Here is a 26,296-nt window from a genome sequence, read left to right on the forward strand (position 1 = left end):
AATTTTCACCACCTTGAGCATGTCCACAAATGACAGTGAAAGCACCGTGAGTATTGCTTTTTGGGTTTAGAAATAAGTTTTAGAGAGTAGTCAAGTTCACAAATACAGAATCTGCAAATAATGAGGATCGACCATAGTTTTATGCTCTTTTTTATTTCTTTATCTTTTTAGAGTGGCTTCAGGAAGGATCGAAGGGAAACAAGTAAGATAAATGAGCATATTAAATCCACCACCTTTAACTGGAAGTCTCTGTCGTTCATCCTAGTTATTTTGTGTAGGACCCACTGATACTACTTGTCTACAGTGACATGTCAGATTTTCCTAGCGCAATCTGCCTCTTCCATCCTTATGCATCCCCTCTGGGCTCATCCAGGTGCACCTAACACTCCTCAGATGGTCCAGGTCCTCTGCAATTAGCTGGGTCGTGCCTGACCTTGTCACAACATACTGATGGCAATGTGTAACCAGTGGTGTGCTGGACCTGGCTCATACTGGCTTACAAAAAACAATTGCTAATTTTTCAGGAATTTTGTGAGGCCATTGTTAAACATGACCATTGTTAAAAATCAAATCACATAGCTTACAATTAAGTAAATTATGTTAACAACAGAGGTAGTAAACACTCAAAACTCATCACTTCCTGATTATTTACTATTAACTATATTCTTGAGGTTATTTACGTCTCTTGAATCTCTCTGGTGAAAAAACTATATCACGGTGTGCTACTGCACATCTCTCCCAAATTCACATTCAGTGGCGTGACATTGATAGTTTAAAATCAGCAGTGACAGAAGTATTTATACTATGGAAATTAGCAGATGCTCCAAATCTGGACTTTTTTCCCCCAGAGAGCCCATTGTTAAACATTCACCAACATACCCCTATAGCCTGAAAAATTGTGTGGAATTGAGTAAAAGTAGAAATTAACTGACCAAGGGAATGGGGAAGGAGTTAGCTAGCTAGATCCAAAGTTATACATTAGCTACTTGGATGTTTATTAAGCAGAATAAAGAATAAAATGAAATGACGACTGGCAGACAGAGTCACAGAAAAAGAATCTGGGTCTTTCTTGCAATGTATTTATTATAGAATCTGACCCAACTGAGCCACAGGGTCTTGTATATATGAGCTTGGAAAAGGTAAACTTTTATAATTAACAGATGGGGATTAAAAATTACTGATACCCAGTTAGAATCATATTGCCTAGGAAACTCAATATGTGTGAATAAGAGATGATCGACCCATATAATAGGTTATTTCACTGACCAGTTAGTACTGTTGTGAAATTAGAGTAAAAGTTAGTGTTTTCCCTGAGCAATAGCTCTAGGGCAGTTTGTTGAAATAATTATTGCAGGAAAATCCAGAAGGAAAAAATCATATTTAAAATTACTTTACGAAATTTCTACTACTTGTAGATCCTTGTGAAGTTCAAGTTACTGGCTTATAGTATAAAGTCAGTAAGTATTTTTAGGAGATTTAAATGTGTTAGATTTAACTTTAAGTACTTGCAATCAGTTGATTCCAAAGAGTTAAAAAAACGAACTGACTGATATCCCTGGAAAGGCAGTTAAGCGGGGGGAGAAAATCAAGGTAGAAGGTAAAAATAGAAAATAGTACTGCTGCTGTCCTTCATAACTATCACTGTCATGAAAAAAACTGCTTATAGAGACTGTCATACAGAGTGAAGTAAGCTAGAACAAGAAAAACAAATATCGTATATTAACACGTATATGTGGAATCTAGAAAAATGGTATAGATGATCTTATTTGCAAAGCAGAAATAGAGATACAGACATAGAGAATAAATGTATGAATACCAAGGGGGAAAAAGGGGTGGTGGGATGAATTGGGAGATTGGAATTGACATATACACACTACTATGTATAGAATAGATAACTAATGAGAACCTACTGTATAGCACAGGGAACTCTACTCGGTGCTCTGTGGTGACCTAAATGGGAAGGATATCCAAAAAAAGAGGGGATATATGTATACGTGTGGCTGATTCACTTTGCTGTACAGCAGAAACTGACATAGCAGTGTAAAACAACTATACTCCAATTCAAAAACAAAAAAGAAAATAGTAGTGCTGCTGTCCTTCTTAGCTATCATTGTCATGAAAAAAACTGCTTATATTTTAAAAACAGAATGATTCCTCTTCATAGTCACAAGCATATTGGTGTGTAGGGGAAGGCGCACCCCTGGGCATACTGTCATACTGATTCTTAGTTTTTGTCCCAAACTCTGGTTTGGGGACCCTTTAGTGTAATGTCTCTGAGAGAAAAATAATTGCTGACAGGTTTATATATTAAAATTTGCTTCACAAAGATGATCCTTGCTTGAAGTGTTAGCCCTTTAAGTAAACTGAAAGACTTCACAAAGCTGCTCAAGGGAAAAGGCAAAAATATTTTTCCTGGGTTGTTTGGTATAATCTCCACATAACAGAGACTTTGTGAATAGTCCTATCAGATTTCGTTTTTCCTTTTCTTTATTTAAACTGTTCCCAGTTCGTGTCTCATTTGCTTTTAGTGCTGTGTTGTTGCATTTGCTTTTTTTTTCCATGGACAACATAAAATCATCCTTCAAGATTACAATATTAATCTTAAATATGGGCAATCTTTGGCACCATCAATGTATTCATTTCTTTTTTTTCAATTGGGACATAATTAACATACCGTACACTTTGCCATTTTAAAGTGTACAAGCCAGCGGTTTCTAATGTATTCACTATGTTGTGCAACCATCACCACTGTCTAATATCAGAACATTTCCGTCACCCCCAAAAGAAACCCCATACCTATCAGGTAATTTTTCAGGATAAATACCTAGAGTGGACCTGCTGGGTCATATGGTAATTCTATGTTGAAATTTTGAGGAACCGCCAAACTGGTTTCCAGTGAATTCATCTCTGCTAGTCTCTTACCCTTACGTCCTTTATTGTTTGGTTCTCTCCAAATATGTGTCCCTCTCTGGTAGGTTGTGCCAGTTGTGATGTTCTGTGAGAGAAATGACAAGGAAGAGGTGCTGCTTGAGGTAGCGTGCAAGTCGCTGATTTTTGTTTTGTTCTGTTTATCTGCAGCTTGTCAGGAAATATTTAAAGACCCTCATATTCCCAGAACTGCTGTATGTAGACTCATTTGTGGTTTATGGTCTATTCTGCCTTCACCTTTGATAAATGGCCACATTCTGTGTTCATCTTCTTGATGATGAAGATCACATCACAACTTGTTAGCTGCTTTCCTTGTGTGAGGCACTGTGCTCAGAGCTTTATATACATTATTTTATTTAATCCTCACGATATACTTCTGAGATGGATATTTTAAATTCCCTTTTCATGTGGCCAGACCGAGGTTTAAATCAGTGAAGACATTTCACATAGCTGGAGGTTGACAGAACATTAGGAAAGTGATGCCAGACTGGGGCCTCCGACTCCTTGGAAAGGTTTACCTATGACTATTCATTCTAGTTTGTCCTACTGTATTTGAAAACTGAGATCATACCTGAACCTATATCAAACAGAAAGGAAAAAAGAAGAAAGCCTTAGATAGAACCACCATGTAGTTTCAAATTCGGTACCTGAAAAAATACACGAGGGGAAAAATGACCACAAAAGCAGCATGCAATTGCCTTCCCAGTTCTGTAATATATGAGTCTACTCTCCTTTTTAAATGACACTAGAAAGATTTATTTCTTCTTTTCACCTTAGTATGACATTTTAATGTTGTCCATTACACATAGACATCATAAACCTAGAAAAATGTACACTAATGATTATTGGCTTTTAGATCCCCAAGATGAAAGTTCTTTCTCTCCAGGGCTCATCATGGTTGTGGCTTTTCAAATGCAGAAGCTGTTTTGTGCCTCAGTGGACCTCCCTTGCTGCCCTGGTGCCAAGGGAGGTCATCGATTGCTTAAGCAATAATGGTATAAGCTGTAGCAGCTTTTCCCTAGATGAAAGCATGGCCACTGGTAGCATAGTAACAAGCAGTTCTGCTTTATGAATAGGTTTGCCCAAAATGCTTGTGGATTTTAAGACTATTATAGGAGTTTTAAGAAAGATATATCTTAGGCAAGAGCATGAAAAGGCAATTCATAAGAGAAGAAATACAAATAGCCAATAGGTTAAAAAAAAATTTGTTCAAACCTCTAGTTGTTGAAAACTGTAAACTAAAATGAGACATAAATTATTTATTATTGAACAGGTAATATATGCACATGGTACAAAATTCTAGAATACAAAATTATATACAATGAAAAGTATATTTCTCTCCTCCCATGCTCCTCTCCGGCCACTCCATGCTCCTTCTCAAAGGCAAACACCATTACCAGTTTGGTTTTTTCTTTGGCCCCGTCGCTCGACTTGCAGGGTCTTAGTTCCCCAACTAGGGATTGAACCCAGGCCCCGGGCCCTGGCAGAGAAAGTGCCGAGTCCTAAACACTGGACCACCAGAGAATTCCATTACCAGTTTTTTATGGACTCCTTTAATGGTTGTCCGTGAACATGGGTGTGTGTATACATATACATGCCTACACGTATACATCTGTGTATATATGTATAACATACCTACATACATAATATTACACACAATCTTCTACACCTTGCTTTTTTCACATAACCGTTATTCTTGGAAATTTTTACACATGGATACATATATATATCTGCCTCATTCTTTATCCCCCTAACATTTTTTTAAATGAAAATTTTTAAGCATACAGAAAAGTTGGGACCTTGTTCTTTTTAACAGTTGCCTAGTATTTCATTATATGGATGTACCACAATTCATTTTACTAGTCCTCTATTGACATACATTTCAATTATTTCCCATCATTTGCCTTTATAAAATAATGCTGCAATAAAATCCTTATACATAGGTCATTTGACATACATGAAAATGTACCAGTATGGTAATTCCCTAAGAGTGGAATTGCCAGGTCAGGAGTGTATGTATTTTTAGTTTTATAGATGTGGCCAAACTTTCTCCGTGGAGATTGAAGAAATTTATGGTTATACTCCAGAGAGTTGCTGTTACCCCATACTCTCACCAAAAGTGTTATCAAAAATTTGATCTTGGTCAACTTTAATGGATGAAAAACCAAGATACTATTTTTTCCTTTTGTTTTGGAAAATATTTTTAAATAAGAGAATACCCAGTGTTGGTGTAGGTGTGACAAAAAAAGGAAGACTCATACATACCAGTAAAAATAAGATTGATTCAGCCTTTCTATAGGGCTGTTTAACGTGTGTGAAAGTCTTTTCTAAGCATGCTTTTTTTGACCCAGCAACTCCACCTGTAACCTAAGGAAGTAGTCAGACAAGTGCTTATAAGAGAAAAATGATGGAAAAAAACCAAATAAATAGACTTTTAAAACATATTATGCTGTAGCTATACAGTGGATACCTTGTTAGTATTAAAACATATGCAGAGCCTGACTTATTATCATGGAAAGATGTTTATGATTTTTTGGCTACATGAATACACAGGTTACAAAACAGTACGTTCAGCATGATCCCATTTAGGGGGAAAATATGGAGAGATAGATACAGAGATATGCAATTTGAGAAATAAATACCATTATATAAACATATACAAGCAAATGTTGATCTATCTATCTATCTATCTATCTATGCATATATATACCTGGAGCAGTGTCTGTAAGAATGTACATGTTTGTAACAGGACATACGATCATTATATACTACCAAAAATATAGATAATTGTTCTTTGCTTTTATTATGTCCTATATTATAAACAAATTTTTATAATTAGCATATGTTTTATTTATTATCACAAAATAATACAATGGAAAGAAAATTTCATGTGGAATTCATAGCACCAAATAATCTATGTTTGTACATGTAGTTGCAGTTTATTCATTTCCATGGCTTAATTTCATTGTGTGAGTATAGCACAATTTCTGTATCCGCTGTCTTGTTGACAAAAAATAGAGTTGTTTACAGTTCTTGGTATGTGCAGGGACATTCTTGAACTTGTTTTCTGAAGAACATATCATATGTTTCAGATGGCTTTATAACTAAGGTGGAATTTCTAGGCCACAGTCTATGCATATGTTAGCTTTAGTAAATGCTGGTAGATAGTGTTCCAGCATGTTAACTGCTAGCAATGCATAAAGAGTTCTGTGTGTTCCACCTCCTCTCCACACTTGGAGATGTAGTTATTTTCAATATGAGACATTCTATTGGTAATCCCTTGACAATTTTAATTTGAATTTTGCTGATTACTTATGGGATTGAGCTTCTATTCATATTCCTAGTGTCCATTTGGATATCCTCTGCTTTCTATGCCAGTTCATCTTTTGCTCAGTTTTGTTCTGTTTTTTTTATTATTATTTTTTATTGATGTATAAGAATTCTCTGTATATTCTGGAATCAAGGTGTATGTATTAAATATTTTCTCTTAAAACAAAAAACTTGCTGAATATATTAAAAAGTCACTTATTCAGGTGACATTTATTAAGTGTCTGCCGTGTGTAAACCCTCTGGTCTACGTGTTGGGGAAGGGACAGAGACCACCTAAACATCCCTATCCTTATGATCTGATATATAAATTGTCCTGAGTATTGGAGTGGGCTGGGAGTGAGTGAAGAGCACATGATTCTTATTTTTCTTTAAAATTACCAAATTTCAGTTGGTAAGAATTATCGTGATGATTTAGATGTAACGTGCAATTGTTTAACAATTTTATCTGCAAGTTGCATTTTCATTGTCCCCGAGAAGGAGGCTTTTATGGCAGCTTTTTTGGCTGAAAGTAAATATCCACATGCAAGATAATTTTAGCTGACAACTCCTTTCCTTCAGCTGGAAGGAAATAAAACAGCATAGAGCTGGATTCTAAGATGCAAATTGCAGGGAAGAAGATGTATCTGTAATTAACTTAGAAAGTACTGTTTGTGTTTAACTTCACCATAATTTTTCAGAATGAACAAATTGCACATTAGATAGGGCAGGCAAGAAGTAAGGCTTTTAACAAGTGTAAATGTTTTTTTCCTGGTTGTAATTTCTAAGATGAACTTGTGTACTTTTAATTTATACACTGGTTTGGAGTAATTAGCCCTTGAATTGTCTGTATTTCTTTAGAAGAGGGATGGACCATAGAGAGCATCTTGATTTTCTAAATCTTCAGAAGAAAAATGACACCCTTCACTGAAAATCATACACTAATGCTCAAAAGGAAAATATAGTCATGCAGATGTAAGCTAAATACTTAAAATAATGTCATTTATTAATTTTTTTGCTTTGCCAAAACCACAGTATATATCGTATGACTCATTTCCCCCAAATCACTTTGCCTGGTAGATTTTGAGCATTTTTCTATCCTTACAGAGTTTGGAAAGTGAAAAGAATTCAAATTCTCTCCAACTACCGGGTAATTAAGTCTTGTTTTAATATCTTATAGAGTGATGTCTTTGTTACATAAGTTACCTACTGAAGATTTACTAACGAGTTTTGGACAATAGAAATGAACTGTTGTCAAGGCCAAATGTGAACTGCAGGCTACTAAAAAATCTTGACGGGATAATAAGTGGAATAACCTGTAAGCTGATACACGGTCTGGAGGCGTCTGGTTTTCCTCTTGGCGGGACACTGGGTGACAAAGCTAAACTCCTGGCTCACTTTTCTCTACCGCTGCTCTTTAGATACCAGGATTCTGAAGACCTGGTATGTAGCTTTTTAAAAAAGACCGTATATGTGCACATGAATCAAAATTCACAGTGTGCCCAAAAAGGTGGAAGGCAGGGTAAGTTTCTGTCTCATCTCTGTCCTCCAGACACAATCCCCTTTCCGGAGGCAGTCCCGGGTAACAGTTCCTCAGGTGTCATTCCAGAGATAATCTGTGCATACCAAGTGCATAAGGACACCTTCTACTTCTGCTTTTATACGTATGGTCATATGACTTATTCACTGCTCTTCACCTGCCTTTTTTTAACTTGACCTGTTTTGGAAATTGTGCCATCATGATACATAGCTGCCTTATTCTTCTTAAAGGTTGTTTAGTATTCATTGCATTATATAGCTTGCCCATAATTTATTTACCAGACCCCCACTGGTGGATATTTAGATGATTTCCAATCTTTTGCTAATAATACAAGCAGGACTGCATTGAATAACGGTACATTCATCGTTTTGCATACATCAGCATATCTGTGGGACACATTCCTAGAAATGGAATTGCTGGATCAAACAGTCTGTGCATTTTTTATTTTGACAAATACTGCCAAAGTGCAGGAGATGTCATACAAGTTATACTCCCCCCAGCGGGGTATAAGAGTGGCATGTGCTTTTATATCCTAGACCTCGCCTTCGTCACCGAAGGGTGTTTTTTTCTGAGTCTAGTCACAGTCTGGAGCCTCTGGGTTCACTTGTGTTATGTTGGTGGCTTTCTGTCTGTGATCAGGACTCATTTTTCAACACTCCTGGATGCTGTGGGTTTTTTCCAACTACTCGAGGTCATTGCTTAAGCCTCAATAGGAAATAGGCTTATTTTTATATGAGTTTCCCCATAGACACGGGGATTAAGGGGGTTACTGATGTTTCAGAGCCTTTCAGAGTTTAGGCGATGCAGAGGCATTAGAGGGGTTAGTTTATTTTCCTTGATTTGAAAATCGACATAGGAAGGAATCTTCCCACCCTCAAATAGAGAAACAAACTGAAGTTTTGACCTTTAACGCTAGAGTGTTGGTGATGTCTTCCGGTTATCACTTTACCCCTGAGCCCCCTCTGCTAGCCCCACGTCACACGCTCTCCTGGGTCTGGATCCCCGCCAGCTCTCCCTGGGGCACCGTTGGGGTCGGGTGTGCGAAGCCCTCTCCCTCTGCGGCTTCCTTCCCTATTCTGGTTCCTCTCCTTCATTTCCTGTTCTCCTTCTTATCCAAACAGCTTTTTATGACTTCTGTTGGAACTTTACCACCTCTCCCTAAGCCACCATGGTAACACGACAGGTTCAGGCACAAAGCAGAGTGAGCTCCCTTTGATTTTTATATCTATAGATCTTTCCCCCTGTGCTTACTATTTTGTAATCTGTGCTATAGTCTGTATTCCAAACTTCTAAAACATAAAGAACCCTTTCTGTTCAATTACGTAAAGCACCTAGCTCACAGTGCTTACTTAAATATATGATACTGTGGTTAGTTGAGAGATTTTTTTTTCAAAAACTTAGCTTTAAATTTATTTTGATTTAACTATATTTATATTTATAAGTGCATTTATATATTTATAGAAATATATTTTTATATTTATATATTGTATTTTAAAATATAAATATATTTTAACTTAAATATATTTATAAACTATAAAACTATGATGGCATTTCTGTAGGTGATTTCCCAGTCCAGTGTTCACTAAGACTGAACATAGACTTAAATGTTATCACAGTGTGTACTTACGTTCCTTAGAATGATAAGTCCGGGTAAACAGAGGTGGTGAGCTACCAAGGATAGTGGCGTTGCTGCCGTTTGGTACCATTCATCCCATGTTGGTCTCTCGTTTATGGAGTCAGGGATTGCTTTAGTCACATCATGATATCCAGAAAACAGAACTGCTCCAAGAGTGGCCCACAGAGTGGTGCTTTTCATACCTGACTGCAACAAGGTAAGCATAGGAATTGGAAGTACGTGTTCAGAAACTTTCAAACCAATATGACAGAATTGAACCTAAGTTTAAAAAATTGAGCTTGTATTTTTCTATATCTTTTGCAAATTATTTTTCTGAAAACTCATTTTATTCTATAAAATACCAATCTATTACAGTTTAGATTTTGTAAAGTAATCTAGAAAATTCTTCAAACGTTGGTGACTCTCTAGCCTGTAAGGCAGATGCAGTGCTCTAAACATCATTGCCCTGGCTTGTTTTCATAGTGGGACAAGTGTGACATCCCCATGTAAGACGTGAGGGAATGAGGCACAGTGACAAAATTTCTTGCCTCAGGCTGCTGCATATACTGGGATTAAATCTTTCCCTTCTCATTTCTGTGATCAGACTACAAGGCTTTGGCTTTTCACATTATGATATTTTAATTAGAATCTGAGAGAGTGAGTTGAATAAGAAAGTTATTCGTGAAAAGAATCCTGCAATTTTTTTTATCCTTCAAAGAAATATGTAAATAGCATTTCCTCCCATATTATTTTTCCTTTACTGCCATTTTCTAAAACTAAAGTACTTTGGAAGATATTTAGGAGAATTTTAACACAGTGGCTTTGCACTGAGGAAAAAAAATCTCTGTGTGCTGAATGTTTTTAAGTGCTGGTGGAGAGTATATACATAATAAAATTGGGGGAAATTTGCAAACCCCACAGTATCATCCTTAGAAAGAGGTTTGGGTTTCTATCCTGGCCAAAGGAAGACTCAAGGAGCCAGAATAAATATTGACAACATCTCCTATTCTGAGTGTGGATGCGACAAGCCTTCCCTGGGTGTGAGCAGAGTCGATGGAAGTTAGGATGCCAGACGTACATGTCCCCATGACATGTGAAGGAAGAAGAACTGAGGGATGTTAGATGAGAGAGAGCATGAGACCATGGGACAGAGGACTGAAAAGAATAGGGGTGGGTGGTAGGCCTCCAGGGTGGCTGAGCCTCACTTTCATGGTGACAGACCCTGTGGGTGGGTCACTTCCATTAGCCAGGGGTCAAGGGTACGTTTGGAGCCTAGCCTAAAAATGTGTTAGCCTTGGTGATTCAATTTAAGGGCACTTGGTGAAAATTTTTGCTTTATCTCCTATTATCACATTTAGGTATTCCTTTTCTACAATGGAAAAAATAAATATAAGTTTATCATTCACAGCAGGTTGTGTGTCTTTTATATGTTAAATACGTGTTGTAATATAAATCTTTTGCCTCGATGAAAAAATTTGGGTGCAGTTGTCTTTTTATCATAATGGTGTTATGTGTGTGCTGTAATTTTCTCATGAAAGTGTGATCTGAAATAATCTGAAAGAATAACTATTCTCGAGATGTTGTTAATATACACTTATAAATAAGTTTTTATAAAAGTGACACACTTCCCAAATTCTTTTATTGCCCCCAAACTTATATCTATCAGCCTTTTCCATGTATCTTCTCTGTCTATATCTTTCAGACATGACTGCCTTACGTAGTTTTTGGATCGAGAGTCAATTGCTTAGCTTTAGTGGGGTTTTGCAGGAACATCTACATATTAAGAATCACTTAACTGTTTGTCATACTGACCATTACTGTTAGTATATTCAATTAGTAAGGATTTTCTGAGTGCTCACTACAAGGTTCTATGTCTGTCACTGAGATTACAGAAGAGGTACCTTCTGTTCATTCATGCATCCACCAACTTGTTGAAGTACCTGTGATGGACCAAGTATGGTGCCAGGAACTTGGGACAAGTTCCCTTTTACACAGAACTGATAGACCCTGTAAAATGGGGATAATATCTCTTAAAGTTATTATGAGGCTTAAATGAAATAATATTTCTAAAGCACCTAGCACAGCCCCTGAATCATAGGTACTCTGAATGAGTATTTTTCCCCAGGAATGGCAGAGACTTCTTTTTAAGAAGCTTTTACAAATCACTGTGAAGGTAGGCTGAATCTTGCTTAATAAAGAATGTTAATTTACTGATTAAAATAATAATCCAAGGGCAAACACATTAAATATTTTCTCCCACTGGACTATCGATGGGAAAAGCCAAATTGAGAGACTGCCAAAAGAATGAAGAGTAAGGGTATTAGGAGTCACATGTAAAAGAATTATAGAATAAAAGAGCTTTTAAAAAATATGTAAAAGTAGTATTTTACTTGCTTGTAGATGCTTTCTTCTTGAGTATTGGCTTTTAGTCACTCTTGACGTTTCACCTGGAGAAGGGGAAACCATCATGTCATTGATTAATCTTGGCTATTCATTATTACAGTGAACTCTCAGGAAGTTCAGGCTAAACATCAGAAAGAATTACTATTACGATAACTCAAATCTAAGAAGACAAAGCTAGCGCTTCCTCTAGGGAATATATGCATCCCTCCACCTGCGTTCTAAAGTCTGATAAATCTTTCAACCGATGTTTTTTCATCAGTGGATAGTGTATTGGACATGAATTTGAATCTGGTCAGATTTCCTTAATCAAAAAGTGGGGGAAAAAAAAAAAGTGGGGATTTTTGTGTGTGCTGTGAATAAGAGTGAACCCCAAACTCGAAAATCAGCTGCAAAGAAAACTAACAGTTTTATGACATAATGGCTTTTCTATATTCAGACTTTTTATATATCCAGTTTTGTCATTCCTTCTTTACCTAGAAATAATAACTGACATTTGTAACAATTTCCTTGCTTGACTGATACTATTGCCCGAAGCCTTTGAGGGTATTGTTCTTTATTTTATTTTCCCAGTGCTATCCCATGGGACTGTCTGTGATGATGGAAGTGTTCTATGACTGTTCTGTGCAGTGTGGTAGCCGCTAGCCACATGTGGCTATTGAGCTAGTATAACTGAGGAAATGAATTTTTAATCATATTTAATTTTAGTTAATTTCAATGTAAACTTAAATAGCCACCTGTGTGTATTGACTACCATTTTTTTTTAATATAAACTTATTTATTTATTTATTTTTGGCTGCATTGGGTCTTCGTTGCTGCATGCAGGCTTTCTCTAGTTGCGGCAAGCAGGGGCTACTCTTCATTGCTGTGTGCGGGCTTCTCATTGCGGTGGCTTCTCTTGTTGCAGAGCACAGCTCTAGGCTCCTGGGCTTCAGTCATTGCGGCATGAGGGCTCAGTAGTTGTGGCTCGCGGGCTCTAGAGCGCAGGCTCAGTAGTTGTGGCGCACGGGCTTAGTTGCTCCATGGCATGTGGGATCTTCCCAGACCAGGGCTCGAACCCGTGTCCCCTGCATTGGCAGGCGGATTCTCAACCACTGCGCCACCAGGGAAGTCCTTGACTACCATTTTGAACAGCGCAACTCAAGACTGTAAATATTAATTCACAAGAGTTAAAATAGGTTTCAACACAGACAATATTGAGAAAGTTGGTAATGGGAAATTCTGGCTTTCCAAAGAACTTATATCTCAAATATTCCATTAGGAGTGAAATTTCAAAAGGAAAATCTTTATACTATAAATTGGATGACAAAGTGTGTCTTCTTTCAATCTTGACTTTTGTTTTGTCTTTCCTATTTTTCTGTATTTTTTCAAGTTGGTAACGTCAACCCAAAGCATTTTTTTCAGATATAAAAATTAGGCCAACAGCTTTATAATTTCTAGTAGTATGTTTTATGAGAAAGAGAGAGAAGAAACAAGGAAACAGAGAGAATTAGCCAGCCAAGATATTCTTCCTTGGGCTAATGTGCTTAGTGCTTTAAGAGGGAGGGTCCAAGACGATTTCTGTTAATTCCTTAGGATGCATGTCGTATGGCGTTTGGTTTGTTTAGGTAATGTCACCAATTTTATCTTTCCTTCATGGCTTTTCATGTTCTCTTCCCATGAGTTTGCAGATGACAGCTAACCTTTTTAAAAGTAAATATTGAATATTTTTAGAGTCTGGGCTGCATTTACCCACAGCAATGTCTCTTTGCTTTCCCTTTTTAAAATCAAAATACTCTTTTAAATTGTAGAATGTAACGTTTATGCCCCTAAAAAATGTTGTCTGTTGATTAACTGAAGATTATATTTGCCAATTTGCCTTCTTTGTGTATAAAATTTCAATTAACTGGAATATTTTTGGGGCTTCTGGCTTACTGAAAGCAAATGAAAAACTTATTCATACATTCATCGTTTGTTTACTGATCGCCTGTTTTGTGCCAGGTACTGTTTTTGGTATCGGGAATACAAGAGTGAACAAAAGAGACAAAATGCTCCATCCTCATGGAGCTTAAATGCTAGAGGAGGAATCGTTTTGTTTCCGCCTCTGTAGATAACTTTTCTAAAACATCTCTTTCTTTTCATCTTACTAGTATGTAACTTATCAACATCCAGTGTGTTTCTTTGGTTGGTTGGTTTTAAATTAAGATTTTTGAGTTGCCTCAAAGCTCTCGTCCCTTCAGACTGTTGGTGTAGAAGCTCTACTCTGAATCACTTAGGAAACCTTTTAACAAATATTGATGCTGCCCCCTCTCCCCATCCTGATTTAGTTTGTCAGCAATGGAGCCTGAGCATCGACATGTTTTAATCACCCCAGGTGAACATCATGTGGTGTCAGAGTTGAGTACCATTAGCATAGAAGGCTTAGATTACTAGCTTGAAGGGTACAGAGCCTCTCATATATACTAGAAGAGATTTTAAAACCTTATGATATGGGGACTTCCCTGGCAGTCGGGTGGTTGGGACTTCGCCTTCCAGTGCAGGGGGTGTGGGTTCAGTCCCTGGTCAGGGAGCTGGGATCCCACATGCCTCGAGGCCAAAAAAACAAAACATAAAACAGAAGCAATATTGTAACAAATTCAATAAAGACTTTAAAAATGGTCCACATCAAAAAAATCTTTAAAAAGAAACCCCTAATGATATCAACTTGTTTTGTTTTCATTTGTGATTATAAACTGGGGTTTGCCAGATGCAAAGAAGAAATGGGATTGAAGGTTCTCATTAACTTCTCTCCCCACCTCTTTTACTTCAAATCTAACATTTTATTTACCCACTTATTTATTTAACAGCTATTTGTATGCCAGGTGTTAGGGATTCAAAGATGAACAAAGAATGAACCCTCTCCTCTAAGAATTTACAGTCTAGTACAGAAGTTTGCAACTTCTTTTAAATAAAAGGCCATATAGTAAAGCTTTTTGGTTTTATGGGCCATATAGTCTCTGTCACAAGTATTCAACTCAACTGTCGTAGTGGGAAAGTAACCATAGACAATATATAGACAAATGGGTATGCCGGGTTCCAATAAACTTGACTTACAAAAGCAGGCAATGGTCTGGATTTGGTTGTAGGTTTTAGTTCCCAGTCTCTGGTCTAGTAGAAGAGAGAAAAAAATAAGTCAGTAATTACTGTGCAGTGGGGTAAGTGATCAAAGCAAGCACAGGTGACTTAGTAACACAGAGAAGGGGCATCAAATTAAACTGGGATTTACCTGAGATATTTAGGGAAGATTTCTGAAGGAGATGCTATTCAAGTGAATTATAAGCATGGACTGGCATTTGGAGAAAGGTAAAGAGAGGATTTTCCAAGCAGAGGGCTAAATATATACAAAGTATGGGCATGTAAAACAACAATGCCTCTTATGGAACCTAAAAGAAATTCAGTGGGCTAGGATGCAGGTTGCCTACTTTAGCAGGAGAGTGAGGCTAGAGAGATAGGGCCTTAGCTATGAAGTGAGAAACATGGGTATGAAGCTGAAAGTCTTGAGGGGAACAAAGAAAGGATTTTAAGCAGGGAAAAATAACATGTTGCCTACCATTTGGAAAGAGGGAGAGCCAGTAGACCATTATAGTAATTCAAGTGGAAAATGATGAGGGTGATAAAAATGATCAGGATGGGATGGATATGAGAGCCATTTAGAACAACAGACACTGTTTTTGGTGACTGATTGCAGGGGGAACAAATGAGAAGGAAGCAACTTAGAAAATTTCTAGACTTCTGCTGGGTGACCAGTGGTGTAATTTATGTAGAGAGGAGGAATCAACTTGTAAAGGGATACAAAATGATGAATTCAGTTTAGGACTTTGAGTTCAAGATAAATGTATGACACTGCAGTGTAGCTATACAGTCAAAATGGATTACTACTTAACTGGAGAGGGAGATTTGGGAGTCAATGTTCCTAGTGATAGATAAAGCCATAAATTTAGATTAGATCAGCTATGGAGGGTCTATAAAGTGAGAAAATAGAAAGGACAAGGCCTTGGGTAACATGGATATTTAAGGACAAGAACTCTGAAGGAGCAGTCATGTAGAGGTGGGAAACTAGAAGACAGGGCTGTTACGGAGGCTAATGAAGGAAGGAGATTCAAGGAAAAGGCAGCCGTCAGTACTGAGTGCTGAAGAGAAGGAAAGAAATGTGTCTCTGGGAATGTGTGGTATAAATGCCTTTGCAGAAAAGAAAGTGAGACCATAGAGATGGGGAATTTGATTCTGCTCTCCAGAAAAGTATCTGAAGCGTGGGTAGCTGAAACACTGCTGGTGGGGCTAAAAATTGGTGGGTGTTTCTCAAGGGATGTTTGAAAAACTGGATTGAGAGATTAGACTGTTTAACAATGAGTAATTCCACTTTTAGAAAATCATACCAGGAAAATAATCAGATGCTTTATAGCCTGTAAGGATGAACAGTGTCATTTTGGATCATCTAATTTGATCAACTCCACGAGACATGTCCTACAAGTGCTTACTGATATGAATGACATTGCTCATTTTAAATGTTTTATCCTTCAACCGTGGCCTCAGACCAAATTTGTTTTAAGTTGCCTTTCATACATTAGATTTTTTTTATTAAGACAGATTTTAAATATTGAAAACTACAAAGTGTATAGTAAACACACATGTATCCATACCCAGATTGAAAAGATGTAGACACTGTGTCATATTTGCCTATGATTTTTTAATATAACATTGTAAATGCATGTTAAAACCCCTTTATACCCTTTCCCAATCCTATTCCCCTCTCTCCCTCACCACTTTATGGTTGATGTTTTTGCTTCCTGACTTTGTTTTTATTATTCATATATAATTTATAGTGTTTTTTGGTATATTTTTAAACTTTAGATAAATACTATCCTGTCGTTCGTGTTATTCTTGAGGTTTTTACTCACTGCTGTTTTTGAGATTTATTAATTATGATATATTACAAATGTATTTCTTCTGAAAACTCTGTTCATAGTTCATTAGCTGATGATTCCTCAATTTACGTATCCACTAGCTCAGGCCCTGGCACACAGTAAGCATCCGATGCACGTTCGCTGTTTTTATTACCATGATTATTAATACTAACCTTTTTCCAAATCTTTGCTCTTACAGATATTGTGCATATCTCCTTCCATCCCTGCATAAGTTTCTTTAACATATATAACTAAAAGTGATATTTCTGGTTGAAGGGTGTGCATTTTTTTTAGATGTTGCCAAAATTCTTTCTAAAGAAGTGGTACCAGTTTTTGTTTTCTGCCAACACCGCATGAAAGTTTCTGCTTCTTTGTCAACATTTGGTATTGTCAGACTAACATTTTTGCCAATCCTATACCTATTAAAATGGTATTCCATTGTTTGCTTGAATTTGCATTTTCCTTATGTTTATCGAGGTTGAGAATATTTCCACATCTTTGCCATTTTTTGTTAATTTTCTGTTCTTATCATTTGCCCATTTTTCAACTGGGTTGTTATCTTTTTCTTATTACATTGTAGGAATTTGTTGTATATTTAAATAGTAATCTTTTGTCTGTTATAGCTCAGATTAAATTAATGACTTAGTTGATTTTTTAAACCTGAAAACATTACTTTTATCAAAATAATTCATGCACATGGTAAAATAAATAAAATAAAATAAAATAAAATAGTACAGAAGGGCACATGACAAAACACAAGTCTCTTGCCCCATCCACCTCTCAATGCCCAAGCTCACTCCCCAGGTACAGTTTTTTGCCACTTGTGCTTTTAGTTCTCTTGATGATTTTTTTCCATAATGTGCTTATACCACTGTGTAAGTATCCTGATTTATCACCTTTGAACAACATCTATTTGTTCCATGCTCTGAAAGGTAAGGTAGCCCCAGTGTTGGCAGCCCCAATTCTCATACGCATCATGCAGCACACTAGCCAGCTTCTACCATCTCTTTACTATCTTTCTGAATTTTGTTGAAGTCCTTCAGATCGATCAACTATTCTCCTTTTAATGATAAGTTTGTTTGCTTATTTAGTTGTTTGTTTTGGTCTTCACTTTAGATCAGATAAACTCAGAAGCAATTGTGAAAGGCAAATGCATTTGCTCCCTCCAACAATTATACTCAGAAATTATCAGCTGTAGCCCAGAAGCCTGTTTTTTAATGACTTATTTATGATTTTTCACACTTTGAATATTTATGGAACTGAAATTAGTAAATTACATTTTTGTGTGACTCAAATTGAACAATTAGAGAGGCAAAATGAACTTTTAGTCTTGTTTTGAGTTCTTTCATAAGCAGCTATTTCTGGCATACCTATTAGTTCCAAAGGTGTCTGTTAGTTGAGAACTGTGAACGGAAGCATCTAACCCTTCCTCAGAGTAACAATTGCTTTCGCATAGCCCTCATTCCGACTGGGTTTGGGGTTTAGTATCATTGTGGGGAAGAATAGTGTTTTTTTCTGCGTCTGAGCTTGAGAGACCTAAGCCCATCTTTCCCGTTATCGATTCCTGATGTTAGGCTGTGAATTTCCCTGAATGATGAATAGCTTCATTGAATTTTCACTTCCTACTCAATTTCTTTATAAGTTAAAAGGAAAAGAATAGCCAAGAGACCAAAAGGCTTCTACATACAGAAAGTAATAGCTATGCTTTGTAAAACCTTGCAGTTTTGAGCTAGAAGCATCGATCTTCAGTGCTGCCTGGTGATTGGTGTTCTCTGCAGAGCCAAATATTACCTGATTTGACCAGTTCCTCTGCTAAACCAGAATCTATTCCTCATGGTTATATCCTCTGAAGATAAGATATGCATATATGAACATGAATAAATATGAAACACCTTCTAGAGCAGTTGTAGCAATGATGAAAGGAAAATTTTATTTGGAGGAAATTTATTTATTTAGAGGAAACTTAGAGGAAAAAATGTTTACCGTAATTTTGTGAAATTAGTTAAAATGTTCACTGTGGTTATTGCTGGGTAGAAAGGTAGCATGTAATTTGTATTTTCTTCTTCTTGCTCATCTACATTTTCTAAAATGAATGGGTGTATTTTCTGAAATAACATACAAAAGTTTGTTGGTTTTTATTTTAAAGGCAGGTGCTTTATATGATGATGTTACTACTACTGAAATAGTTCTCCACTGGACTATATTAGTCCTGGAGAACCGCTGCTTATTATGTCTTCCTCTGAGAAACGTTCCTGGCCTAGTGCGGAGAAACTGTCATGTTGCTCTGTCACTAAGGCTACAGGGTTGTTGTTGTTTTTACGGTGCCCATTGGTCATTCATACTCACTGAGCATCCCATGTGCTGCTGCCTTCTGTGGGAAGATACAAAGACAGGTATTGTGGGAAGATATCAGATGAAGTGGGGACCCCCTTCAAAAGAATGATCATGTTTAACTTCTGAGAATTTACAAATCCATCTATCAAAACAAGTGTGATGGAGTTCTGTTGTGTACAGGGTGATGTGCTGGGTGCTGCACAGATCTTAAGGGAGATTGATGCATGGCCACTGGCTTCCAAGAGCCTGTGGTCAGGTTGGGAAGATAAGACTTGAGTGTGTGAAAATAATTTTTTAAAAAAGAGAAAGAGAAATGGAAGTTTAATACAACAATCTAAAAGTTGTCCCACGGCTGTATATAGTCACTGAATGAATGGTACAGGTGCTAAATGCTAGCAGAAGGAAGAGACCACTTGTGGCCTTGAGTGGGCGACAAGGCCAGCATGAAGCTGGAAGGATTTGAGCTGAAAGTGGAAACTACAAGGCATCATAAGGCATGTGTTCATGAATCCTAGAACGTTAGTTATTTCTGCCACATTCCACTGGTCAAAGCAAGTCACAAGGCCAGCCCAGATTCAAGGTCAGGGAGGTAGCCTCCATCTGTTGATGGGAGGAAAGGCAAAGACATAATGCAAAGGGGCGTAGTCACAGGAGTGTGTAATTCATTGCGAGCTGTTTGAAACAGCCCTAGCACAATGGCTGATAGTGAAACTGTGATTAAGTTCTCTGGGCTTGCTCTTATATGTAAAGGAGAGCTTTGGGAATTTTTTTTTTTTTTTGGCTGTGTCACTCGGCTTGCGGGATCTTAGTTTCTGTAGTGAAAGCGCAGAGTCCTAACCACTGGACCGCCAGGGAACTCCCGGGAATTTTTTTTCTCTCTCTTGTAACTGTTTTCTCATGTTGATAACAAAATGTAATATTATTCTCATCTGTATTTAACATAGTAGGGTAGCACATATATAGATATATGTAGTCTTTCTGGTTTAAGATAAAAGTACTGTTCATTAATGACTTGTTGATTATCAAGCTGTTCCTATTATTGCTCTCCTTATTTGTGTTCAGAGGCCAAAGTTTAAGTATCATTGACATCCAAGGCGGTGTTTGGTAGAATGGAAAGGGCAAGAGCTTTGGAATCAGACTGATTTGGTTTAGATTCCTGGCTCTGCCACATATTAGCTCTGGGACTCTTTCAGCCATCACATCTTCATCTATAAAATGGGGATAATAGCATTTCCCCCTGCAGGTTTGTTAGTTGTCCTTGCTAGTTCTGTGTTTCTATACTGAGAAACTTTAGCTTTCATTTAGTTTTTAGAAACTAGCACCGCTGTTTAAAGATTACTGTCTGACTTAATTTAGTAGGATGTAGTGTATTTTCTTTTTGACCTTTTATGAGAGTCTCTCAGTGACCCACACTTTTTAAATAAAAATGCAAAATGATGTATTCTCCTCTGAGTTGACATTTGACATTTCTAGCACACAAATCCTTTATTGAGCTGCTTTTTGTGGAACGGGGCTTCTCAAGTTTGGACAGGCTTGGGTTTCTCACCAGGGCGCCCAAGTGTAAGTGGGCCACAGGCAGGGAGGAAGGCGAGCCTCTGCGGATAGATTGCTCCACTTAGTGAAGGAGTCAGTTCAGTTCAATAAGCATTATTTTCCCCTGAGCAGTTTGTGCTTAATTACTAAAGACTTAATTGTGAACCTGGGGCATTGTTAAAGATTTATGATCAATAATTATAAAATAATCATAATAATGGCTACTATTTATTGAGTACTTAATATGTGCCAGGAACTGTGTTACGTGCTTTACATGCATCATCTCATTTATCCTCAAAACAATCCTAAGAGATAGGTGCTATTATTATCCTCATTTTTAAAACCTATAAAATGACATAGCAATTTATGAAAGTAGTATAGTACATTCTAGAAAGTTACAAATACAGATAGGCAAAAATAAAAACACCATATTCCTACTATTCAGAAAATATTAGTGTTAACATCTTATTATATGAACTTCTGAAATTTAGAGGACTTCTTTATCTCCCACCGAGCCTAATTTTTAAGATTATTGTCTAAAAACATGATAAAGAAATTCTTTTTTTAGATGTAGAACCTGAATATTGGCCCTTTCTTTTTATTTGCATTCCTGTTTTACGAATCATAATCATTCCTGTCTTGGATGAATCCAGCTGAATATCAGACAGGTTGTATTCAGCAAAGGGCAAAAAAATAAACATATGAATAGATCAAAAAATTATTCCAGTGTATCAGTTAGCTATTGCTGGGGAACAATCACAAAATCTCATTGGAATAAACAATAAGAATTTATTCTTGATTACATACCTTTGGGTCAGCTGCAGTGATTCTTTTTTTTTTTTTTTTTAAACATCTTTATTGAAGTATAATTGCCTTACAATGGTGTGTTAGCTTCTGCTTTATAACAAAGTTAATCAGTTATACATATACAATATGTTCCCATATCTCTTCCCTCTTGCATCTCCCTACCTCCCACCCTCCCCATCCCACCCCTCTAGGTGGTCACAAAGCACCGAGCTGATCTCCCTGTGCTATGCGGCTGCTTCCCACTAGCTATCTATTTTACATTTGGTAGTGTATATATGTCCATGACACTCTCTCACCCTGTCACATCTCACCCCACCCCCTCCCCATATCCTCAAGTCCATTCTCTATGCTACAGGTCTGAAGATCAGCTGAAGTGGCTCATTTGGGGGCCCAGGCTAGAGGGTTAATAGCTACCATGGTTTGTTCTTCTCATAATAATGGCAGAAGCAAAAGGGGACAAGCCCAGTAGGGGATTAACTAGATAAACACATACATCCCAGAGGCTAAATTAGATGTCAAGCCTGAAGTTAAAAGGATGGGGAAGAGCATACCTACCATGAGTGTCCCTGGCCCCAAGGCCAAGGCAAGGGTATAGACGTATAACAGTTCTACAGGGAAATGAAAAATTAGGACTAATTTAATCTACCATGCTTCCTTCCATATGTGTATATTTATTTATCTACCCGTCCATCTATCTTACAAATAAAAGCATAAATATATACACATAAGCATTATATACTATACATATGTACACAGACATACAAACAAGATAAGCTAAAACTTGTAGCTGTGTGTCAAAATTCTTTATGAAACACGAAAATGAGATGGCATATGGAAACAAGGTGATCAACTAAAGAAGCTAATGTAATAGACCTGGTATAAACTGAGAAGGTTTTGGAGAGTGTTATGTGTATTGAAAAACATAATAAAGAGTAAATATAGAAGCATTTCAGGGACAGGAACAACAGAAATTTGATGAGAGATTGGATACTAGGGGCCAGGATGGGGGGAATTAGGGTTAAAATGGAGTGAATGAGAAGATATTAAAAATATCTACAATTCTGTGAGCCTAGGGAACTTGGGGAATCATACTAGCATTGACCAGAAGGAATTGTGAAGAGTGACTGGAGAAGGGTTGGTCTTTTCATGGTTAGGTTTCAGGTATCAACAAACATCAAATTGGTCATGGTCTCCAGATGATTGGGTTTGGTGGTGTGTTGAGACAGGAGCACTAATTAGCTGTTCTTGTGACCATGGCCCAGTTCCTAATATCTCTTCCAGCTCTTAAATTCATAATCCTTTTACCTTTATTGAGACTTAGAGTTGGAGCAATCTGAACAAAGTATTTTCCCAAAGAGTTTAGAAAGAGAGAAAAGAACAAGATTTATATGTCCAGGGTCAGATGATGTCCTCCAGATAAATGTTCTTGGCCAGCATAGTGTTGTTGTTCTTGTTCCTTTTTTATTCTTTTTCTTTCCCTTTCTTTAACTTGAGAACCTGTAGGCTGAATATACTTCTCTAGTCCAGCCACAGACTCCAGCAACCCCTCTTGTCTTAAATCCACCCACTTCACACGTTTACATTAAGTTCTAGACCTGGAAGACATTTGGGATTTTGATCCCTGCTCTAAGGCTTAGGGTTTACTAATTGCTGGTGAGAAGGTGGAAAATACTCAAAGAAAATCAGGAAAAACTAGAGGTAGGCAAGCACTGAGTCATGAAAGTTGAGATTAAATAACATTTTAAAGAAGTACTAAAATTAGCTGATTGGTCCAGAAAGCTGAAAGTCAAGCTTGTTAAAATCTTTGTTGTTCTTTTACAATTTGACTAGATTTTCAACTCTGCCAAGAGTGGAAACAATATCTTTTCTATGTTCTGAAACTTTATCTTACAGTTAGGTAACAATGCTACCCTCTACAGGTGCTTTGTCAATTTCAAAAGAAAGAAAAGGAGGAAAGGGCATGGACAGGGAAAGAAAAAGAGAACAAAGGATTTAAAGTTGCCTCACTGTTCCAAATAATAATAGAGTTCTTGTCTAGAATAACCCAGGTAGAACAGATCTTTTCACACACTTAGCAGTTTTCCAGAAACAATGAGAAATGTGAAAACAGGTTTCCTACGTATGGATGTATTCAGGAAATACTCTTTTTTTTCATTAACTATTTTCTCTAGCTTAAATGTCTCTCCTAACAAGCCGTTTTTCTGTTCAATCCCTTCTGTAGAAATGACTTGTTGATGGTCTGTCGCCAATTGAATATGGAAGAGTCTGTGGCTGAGATCATGAACCAACTGGGCGCTGATGAAAATGGGAAGATTTCCTTTCAGGATTTTACAAGGTGCCGCATGCAGCTCGTCAGAGAAATTAGGAAGGAGGAAGTAGGCCTTTCTGAGAAGTCAGACAATTCCTGTAAAAAGAAGAAGTTGAGGGACAGAATTGCTTCCTGGCCCACGAGCAGTGACAACAGTTTGGGTAGGTACAACCCCATGACAGTTGATAATGCACCCTTATCCCCACTTCGTGACCTTCGAGAGACTGGCCTGCCCAGCCTGCTGCCTGCTTGTCCCCAGGCTGTCCTCTGGACCACACTTGCCCTGGGTGAGCACTTGCTAATCCCCCAGTTCTGTCCTGTGGCTTCCTAGTTCCTGGTTTACTGCTTTCTTTATTTTAGTTCTTCCATTTCCCAAGTGTAATAATGCACTCAAATAGCTATTGGGGAGGAAGGGCAAACTGGACGGGAAAGGTGGTAATTGCATCAGCAGGCCTCAGAAACTCTTTAGGGACTTCTTCAAAGCTTGGTTCAGATCTGCACAGTGAGGTTTTTAACCATTTCTTTTTTATTTGATGTGTAAAAATGTTTCTACAAACTGTTTTCCTGTTCCTAAGTATTATTGTTTCCTACTAATGCAAGATAAGCAACTAGAAAGAAAAATCTGAAAAATGTTGATAATTACTGAAGCTGAGTGATGGGAACATGGGGTTTATTGTACATATTTTTGAGAACTCAAATATACATATTTTTAGTATGTTTGCAAATTTTCAGAATAAAAAGTTTAAAAGAAAAGATGCATCTTAAAGGGATAGCCTGAACCAAGGGATACAGGAAGTATCTGAATTTTCTGCCTATACTTTAGGGAACTTTTTTTCCTTGGAAATGTCTCCTGGATCTCCCTCTCTGTTTCTTTCTCCGCTCGGTAGATCTAGTGGCAAGAAGCGAAGCTCCATGTTAATTGTCCATCATTTGTTAAATACATACTAATTAGCTTGGATGATTCTGTACTAACACACACACACACAAACACACACACACACACACACACACACACACACACACAGAGACATGCACACCCTGAATGGTGTTCTGGGCAGTGGAATAATTGGGAGCATTATTATTGAGTAATTGAAATAATAAAAATGCCCTCCTATCCCCTATGACTTGCTATCTTAATGGATTCCATTTTAGCTGCAAATTAGATATCTGGTAATTCATATGCTCTTAGTGCAATATGTAGAAATATTTAATTTTTGAACTAACATTTTTCTGAGTATTAGTGTATGTTCATTATAAAAAAATAAGGAAAAAAAGGCAAGCAGAAGAAAATAAAAATCATCCTTAATATCTTACCACCCAGAAATAACAACTACTCTTTACATTTCTCCCTCTCTTTCCCATATGATGTGTGTATGTGCGATTTAATTGTTTCTTACATATTTTTTCACATACTTTCCATATGATTTTGTATCCTGCAGTTTTTCCTCTGCATTTTCCTCATGCTTTTAAATAGCATTAGAAAGCATGATTTGTAATGGTTGCATCATGTAAAATGAACACTAAGAATTGGTTTATTAAATGAAAGGATGAGTAGAATTCTTTTTGCTAAGCTGTATTTTCTAATTTTTCTGCCAAGAACTTGGACTTCTTCTATAAGTACATAAGCACACACACATATATATATTTGAAGGGTTAAGTAAACTGTGGTATGTCTCAACAATTGAATACCATATAGCCATTAAAGTAATACATAAATGTGTATCAAATGTGTTTACAGAAGGAATACTTGTATGAAAAAAATTATACTAACTGTTGAAAATTGTATTTTAATGTGTGGTGTTTATAAAATATCTTGAAAGGAACGGTTTTGATGGAATTGCTGCCCACATCTAATTGGTTTGACCGTCTCATAAGATTGCCCCAACTAAAGAAAGAGTTGAAAAACAATTCCTTTTTATCCTTTTCTATAACCACATACCCTTAGAGAAAGAAGAGGTAAGTGAGAGGAGGTGAATCATAAAACGTATCATGAACTGAGGAAATGCCAGCACACATAAGACCATTTACCAATTTATCCTGGTAGTTACGGCTTCAGAGGCAGCTTATGTGAGTGGGAATCCTGGTTCTGTCACTTACTGCCTACACAGCACTAGAGAAGTTACTTAATCTCTCTGTATCTCAGTTTCCTCATTAAGTATAACATGAGAACAATTATTGTTATTTGGAGGAATAAAGAAGCTAATATAGGGCTTCTCTGGTGGCGCAGTGGTTAAGAATCTGCCTGCCAATGCCGGGAACACGGGTTCGAGCCCTGGTCTGGGAAGATCCCACATGCCGCAGAGCAACTAAGCCCGTACGCCACAACTACTGAGCGCTCTAGAGCCCACGAGCCACAACCACTGAGCCCGAGTGCCACAACTACTGAAGCCTGCACGCCTGGAGCCCGTGCTCCACAACAAGAGAAGCCACCGCAATGAGAAGCCCACGCGCCGCAATAAAGAGTAGCCCCTGCTCGCCGCAACTAGAGAAAGCCTGCGCGCAGCAACAAAGACCCAACACAGCCAAAAATAAAGTAATAAAATAAAAATTTTAAAAAAGAAGCTAATATATATGGAAAGCACGTGAAACGATGCCTGGCATAG

The 26,296-nt window shown here is 37.3% G+C and overlaps 1 protein-coding gene across 1 annotated transcript in view; it reads left to right on the plus strand.

The window, feature by feature from the left end:
* The window catches only part of MCC (MCC regulator of WNT signaling pathway), a 430,148-nt gene that overhangs the window by 44,768 nt on the left and 359,084 nt on the right, over positions 1-26,296 (plus strand). The window contains exon 2 of the mRNA XM_036845622.1: positions 23,607-23,854. Within this exon, the coding sequence (XP_036701517.1) occupies positions 23,607-23,854 (248 nt within the window). The remainder of the gene's footprint in view (positions 1-23,606; positions 23,855-26,296) is intronic.

The sequence above is a fragment of the Balaenoptera musculus genome, chromosome 3 (genome assembly GCF_009873245.2).
Source record: "Balaenoptera musculus isolate JJ_BM4_2016_0621 chromosome 3, mBalMus1.pri.v3, whole genome shotgun sequence".
In the NCBI taxonomy this organism is placed as follows: domain Eukaryota; kingdom Metazoa; phylum Chordata; class Mammalia; order Artiodactyla; family Balaenopteridae; genus Balaenoptera; species Balaenoptera musculus.